Source organism: Frieseomelitta varia, unplaced genomic scaffold, assembly GCF_011392965.1.
Source record: "Frieseomelitta varia isolate USP_RPSP 00005682 unplaced genomic scaffold, Fvar_1.2 scaffold_459, whole genome shotgun sequence".
Classification (NCBI taxonomy): Eukaryota; Metazoa; Arthropoda; class Insecta; order Hymenoptera; family Apidae; genus Frieseomelitta; species Frieseomelitta varia.
In genome coordinates, this window is record NW_025110211.1 from 437,349 (window position 1) to 443,652 (window position 6,304).

The 6,304-nt window shown below is 28.8% G+C and overlaps 1 protein-coding gene across 1 annotated transcript in view; it reads left to right on the forward strand.

Moving 5' to 3' along the window:
* Positions 1-434: 434 nt before the first annotated feature.
* LOC122532559 (centrosomal protein of 131 kDa-like) overlaps positions 435-6,304 on the forward strand; it is a 10,434-nt gene continuing 4,564 nt past the window's right edge. Inside the window, exons 1-7 of the mRNA XM_043661398.1 lie at positions 435-852; positions 1,449-1,545; positions 1,626-1,749; positions 2,704-3,148; positions 3,807-4,024; positions 5,392-5,551; positions 5,612-5,868. Of these exons, the coding sequence (XP_043517333.1) occupies positions 586-852; positions 1,449-1,545; positions 1,626-1,749; positions 2,704-3,148; positions 3,807-4,024; positions 5,392-5,551; positions 5,612-5,868 (1,568 nt within the window). The 5' untranslated portion in view covers positions 435-585. The remainder of the gene's footprint in view (positions 853-1,448; positions 1,546-1,625; positions 1,750-2,703; positions 3,149-3,806; positions 4,025-5,391; positions 5,552-5,611; positions 5,869-6,304) is intronic.

The window sequence follows — 6,304 nt, forward strand, 5'->3', positions numbered from 1 at the left end:
TGTATCTTATAAAAATATTTATCGTCAACTTAATTTCCGTTATGATGAAATACAAAAATTCATTATTTTTTTATTTTGTTGTTTATGTTTATTCACTATGTATCGTCTCTGTTATTGTTGTGACGATGAAATAAATGTTTTTGTTCCTAATTCAAATAGCATTTACATTTATTACAAATTTTTTACCTTAAATTTCCCAAAAAGTGTAAGCGTCAACTTAAATACCGACGCGACTGTAAATGTGTTATTTCAAATAATATTTCGATCAATATGATGAAATAAATAATTGTTTATTTCCATCCTTGGATTAAAATATTGACAATTTGTTTAGTCACGCTCTTCACATTTATTTCAATAATAACCTAAGCTCAAAATAAAAACGTCGATTAGTGATGACCACCATGACGGTCAAGCTGAATCATTCTGTCAAAACCAGAACAGCTGCGGAAAAGTTTTGCTATCGCGTTACCTTGACATTGCCTTGACAACCATAAACGCAGTCTATAAAAAGGGGCGAACAACTTTTCAGTATTCAGTATGATACATGAATTCTCACATCGACGATAAATCTTTGCTTCGTAGATCATGATTAACATAGAGCATCCAAAAATCCACGGGAAACCACCCGTGAACAAATCTCTTCCGTCGAAAGATGCCGAGTCCAAAGAGAAACAGTTCACTCAAAAAATGGTCCACGAAAAAATGGAAATTAACGAAGAAAAAACACAGAGAGCAGACTGCAATCAAAACATCATCGACTCGACTACATGCTCGTTCGAGCAACTTTGCAACATAATTAGCGACCTCGAGAAAGACATAGCTGTCAAGATGCCAGAAATAGATCAATTACAGGTTCGAAGAAACGATATTATGAATGGACTGTGGATTTTTCTGCAAATTCATATTGTTAAAAATATAATAACAGGAAAAGGATAGAATCCTGATAGAAAATTGTTTTACGTGTCGAATGTTATAAAGAGCACATTTTAGAACATCATGAGCAGCTTTTAAAATGAGTGATTTTCTGTAAGTGCGTAAAAGTAAAAGTCCACAGTCTAATTATGAATAAATGTTCGTGCATTTAATGCAATTGAAAGGATTGCTGCAATCAGGAGAAAGAGCTCTACTTTCGAATAATTTTAAAGAGTAAATTAATAAAAAAAAGAACAGTAAAAAATTAGATAGTATTATTATTTCGATATGAAATATCGAATAAAACTTTTTAACATATTTATTACTTGGAGCTAGTAGTTTCTTTTTATACAAAATAGAAGATTTTACATATCTTTTTTAATGAATTAGTGTCTTCTTCTTGCTGCAATTCATCGATTAATAACAATTATTATATTAATTCATCAATATTATATATTGCATATTAATATAACTAATATTAGCACATGACGCGATTGTGGCATTCAAATTGGATTGATCCAATTTTTTTATTATAGCTGAAACCAGAAAAAGACGAATCTGAAGGGAAAAATGCAACAAATGCAACAATGTACGATGATATAATGTCCTTTTTGACCAAGCTTGAAGAGGGTAGCTGATAGTAATTTCATCGGTATCAAAAATATTTTCGTTGTTTGCTTGTGCCTCTATAAAAATAGATATGTATACAACAGGTTCCTTAGATGAAACAAAATTTTGCATACCGGAGGTAAACGACACCGTATTTGGAGAAATATTTACTAATTCGCACTCTCTGCCTTGCGAGATGCAGTATAGAGAAGAGCATAACAACTACAGGTTATTTCGTATATAAGTTTTGCTATCGCGTATATAAATCTGTTCTTGTTAAATAATTAATATTATAATAAATTAAAATTAAAATTTGCAAAGGAATAATATAATGATGGAAACATTTTGGGTATCATATTGATACGTTAATATTTTTTATTTACTTATTTATATTAATTAAATATTCATTTAATATTTAATATCTTATTTATGATTATTAATGATTTTATTAAATATTATTACATGTTATATCAAATTTCACTTAATATTATGATAATGTGTAATAACATTATACTTTATTATTATCTATAAAAGACAAAGAAAATTTATCCAAATCTAAAGAATTTATTAAAAAATATCTTATTACACAGTACGGTATACTCTGACAGACGATATAATCGATAAAAATAGAAGTTAATTAAATTCGGACGTTAGCGCTCTTAACACTAGAAATATGAAAATGGTCAAAATGATCAATTTTTAATTTCTATTAGATATTTTATAGATGTAAAACAGTCTTACAGATTTAATTATTAGAGATTTAGAGATTTTATTATTAGTTTTAGAGATTATTTTAGGAGATTGAAATGATTTTTCGTGAAATTTATAAATAAAGACTTGTGCATCCCATTGTATTATAAAGTTTTCTATCTTTTTAATTTTGAAAAGAATCTTTGGATGGAAATTTCTTAATCATCAATTAGAAACACTTGTTCCAATGTTAAATAAGAATCTGAATTAAATATTTTTGTATGTTTTTATTTATATTTTGCTTAACTATGGCCAATGAAGATTTATATAAAAATGTTAACTCGAATTCTTGAAGTAAGAAATTCCTCTTACAAAATAAAGTCAATTCGAATTTCGAAGATTAAAAACTCATCCTTATAATTTACTACTGTACTCTTTATACTTTAAATAACCAATCACACGCACAAAATTTAAATTTATATTTCTGTTTAGTATCTGTCCGTCTAACGTCAACAACGATAATCATACATTTAAAGAAGATGTAGCGACAGCGCAGTTATTACTGGAAGAAAAAAACGCCACGATATCGTTTTTGAAAGAACAGCTAAAGACCGAAAGGAAGGCAGCTTGCGACAAGTTGGAGGAGCAGAAGAGAAGCAGTTCCTCCAAGTTGCAGCAACAAGAGGAAAAGTACAAGGGAATCGTGAAGAGGCATCAGAAGTTCATCGAGCAGCTGATCTCGGAGAAAACCGATCTGACTGAGAAATGCAATTCGTTGGCGCAGCGGGTGAAGGAGATCGAAATAAAAATGCAACGCGATCTGAAGGCTGCAAGCGATAGGCATATCGTAGAATTACAAAGAGCGAAGGAGCATTTCGCTGCGGCTGAGAAGATTAAACGAGAACGATGGATAGAAACTAGAACGACGAAGATCAAGGTTCTCATTCAGCTAGACTCATATACGATCCATTTAACTCTTTTTATAATAATATGAGAAATAATGTTCTGTTGAGAAGGTCTCTTAATGTTCTCATGGTCACTTTTGACCTTCGTCCGTCCCTTCATATATATTAAATACATATATGTATATATCAAAAGTTGAATGCACTTTTAATGCATTGTACAAGATGTTTAAAAAAGCTGATGCCAAACTTTAGGAATTTCTATCAAAATAATTAAAAAAGTCTTAATAAGGATGAATCCAAAAACCATTAGTTCCGGAGTTATTAGATTTTTTTTCCATTTTAAGCTAATAACATACATAATAAATAGATTCTATTTCGTCGATATTTGGAATTAATCGAAAGGGATTAGAAAAACTTATTAAAGATTCAAAAAAGATAGTGTGTTTAATATATATATTCAATATATTATAACATGCTATCTCTTTTGAATCTTTAATAAGTAAACTAGTTATTTTATTATTATTAATTATATATATTTTATTAATATTATTATATATTATATAATTTAATAAATTTAATAATTTAATTTAATTTAATTATTAAAGGTCAATTTATTAATCGTACTTGGTCAATAAAAACCTAAAATATTTTTATTGAAATCTTCAACGATTAACGTTGTAATATTTTCAGGAAATGACGGTGAAGGGTTTGGAACCAGAGCTGCGTAATATGATGGATCAACACGCTGAAGAAATTCAAAAGCTACGAAACATACATATGAAGGAACTACAGGACTCCGAGTTACGAATAATACGTCGTTCTAATCAGCAATTGGAACAACTACGCCTGGAGTTGACAGCCAGTTACGAGAGAATGTTGGTCAATGAGAAGAACATTTTAGGCGTCAGGTATAGAATAAATTTTGTACATTACTTTATAGTAATGGTCGAAAGAAAGTTGAAAGTGTAAAATGAGAAAAGGCACAATAATTTTATAAAATTTAATCCTGATTAACAGGAGAAATGAATATGTAGGAAAATACAATATGTAGACTAAAAAATATTGGCACATTTAGTTTTTTTGCAATGTTTTGTGAAAACAAATAATATATTAATAAAATCTGTTTCTATAAATATTTCATTACATACAAAAATAATGTGCACAGTAGCAATTTTTAGTAATAATATTCGAGATCAAATATCCGAATAATATTTAAAAATTCGAGAACCAAAAAGATATTCACATATGAAAAATTTCTTTTTGCAGCTCTACCATATTTAGACAGTATTTTTAATGATTTAAAAATAAGCGTCCTTTTTTATCTGGAATTTGATACGATATCATTCGATAATATTTCAGTATTTACAAAAAGATATTTTGTAATTTTTGTAATAATATTCCACCATTATAACTCATTATTAAAAATTGCTACTGCGTACATTACTTTTGTATGTACTTTTGTTTGTAGTGAATTATGTGGAAATAGATTTTGCAGTGAATTATTTGTTAAAACAGATTTTGCTAATATATCATTTATTTTCATAAAAATATCGACAAAAAACTATTATAGTTATGCCAATATTTTTTTGAGTTATTGTAATTGTACGTTTTAGCCTTTCACGATCATTTGTGTCCTGTATCAATTATTATTCTCAAATTTCTTCGAAATGAATTTTCATTTTTGCTAATTATTTTTTGAAATATTTAATTCAAAAACAAATTGTTTATTAAACTAGAGACTTTAATAAGTAATGCAGATTTCTTCTGACTTTTATTTTTTTATTTCAAACGCTATTTTACTGTTTGAATTTAATTAATTCCAAACTGCACAAAAACGAATAATTGATCGTTACAATATTATTATTGTTGTTGTTAGACGAAATGTGAAAATTTCTTAAATTTTTATCGTTTAACCAACTAATGTTCAATATTTAGTAAAATTATGAATTGGTGAAAGAAAATACTTAAGGGAACTTCGATCTTCAAAGTGATCGTGGCTCTAATCATGAAAAAAGTTTTTTAGAATTTTTACAATTTTCGACAATAAAAATATATGGTATAAAAATATCATTAAAAAGAACGAACATAGGTTCAAAGTTTACAGTTTACTCTTTGAAATGATTTTTTTATTGACCATAATAATTTAAATTATCGACAATTTTTCATCTCAGTTATGCTCTCCGCTTAGTTATGATTGTACCATCAGTTACGTGACACCTTGTATATCCTCAATTTCCGGTGAAATAAATGTACAATTGATCTTTATATCGCTCAGATACCAAGAGAAATTGGAGGAGCAAGAAAATCAATTTAAAACGCAACAGATGAAACTTGTTCAAGAAATACAACGCGACAGAGAAAATTTTACCAAGGAACAGGCTAAACGAGAGGCTGAAATGGAGGCCAATTTGCAAGAGAAGCATTTACAGCATCAGGTATAGATGTTGAACTGAAAGCTTGAAACATCTGTTAGTGTCATCGATTTGGAATTTTAGAAAGAAATAGAGAATCTGAAGCAACAACATTCGAATGAGAAAAAGACGTTCGAGGAATCACTGAAGGCTGAGTGGGAAGCCTGGTTACTTGATTATAAAAGACAACAAAACTTGCGAATCGAACAAGCCGAAAATAAGATAAAAGATGAGTGTAACAAAGAGAGGGATCGACAAATTGAACTTGCTATCGAAAGTTTGGAAAAGGATTCTCGAAACGAGAGGGCCATGCTTCAACGAAACTTTGACTGCAAACTTAGGTAACTCATGATTTATTCCACTTATTGTTAGAGATCATTGGGTTAAATATGTATTAAAAATATATGTGTTTTGAATATACTGATGAAAAATTTAAATAAATATTCTATAATACGTAAGATATTCCAATATCAATATATATTTCTAATATCAACAGTGATTTTCTTATTTACATCAGAGTATATTAGTACGTTGTATATACACTCCGCGACAAAAAGGTAGCATGCTAACAATAAGTAATTTTGTTAATTTTCGCAAATGTGATTAAATAATAGCAGTTCTTGTATTATATATCACTTTTCAGTCAGCAATAGATTGTACGTGTTCAGGGTAAACACATCTTTTTTGTTTACTGAGTTAAGATTGATCTGAAAACGTAAACATTAGTGCTGACCGCTGCGTCAAAATGATAGCACACCTTCAAAGTTTTGTTTCTCT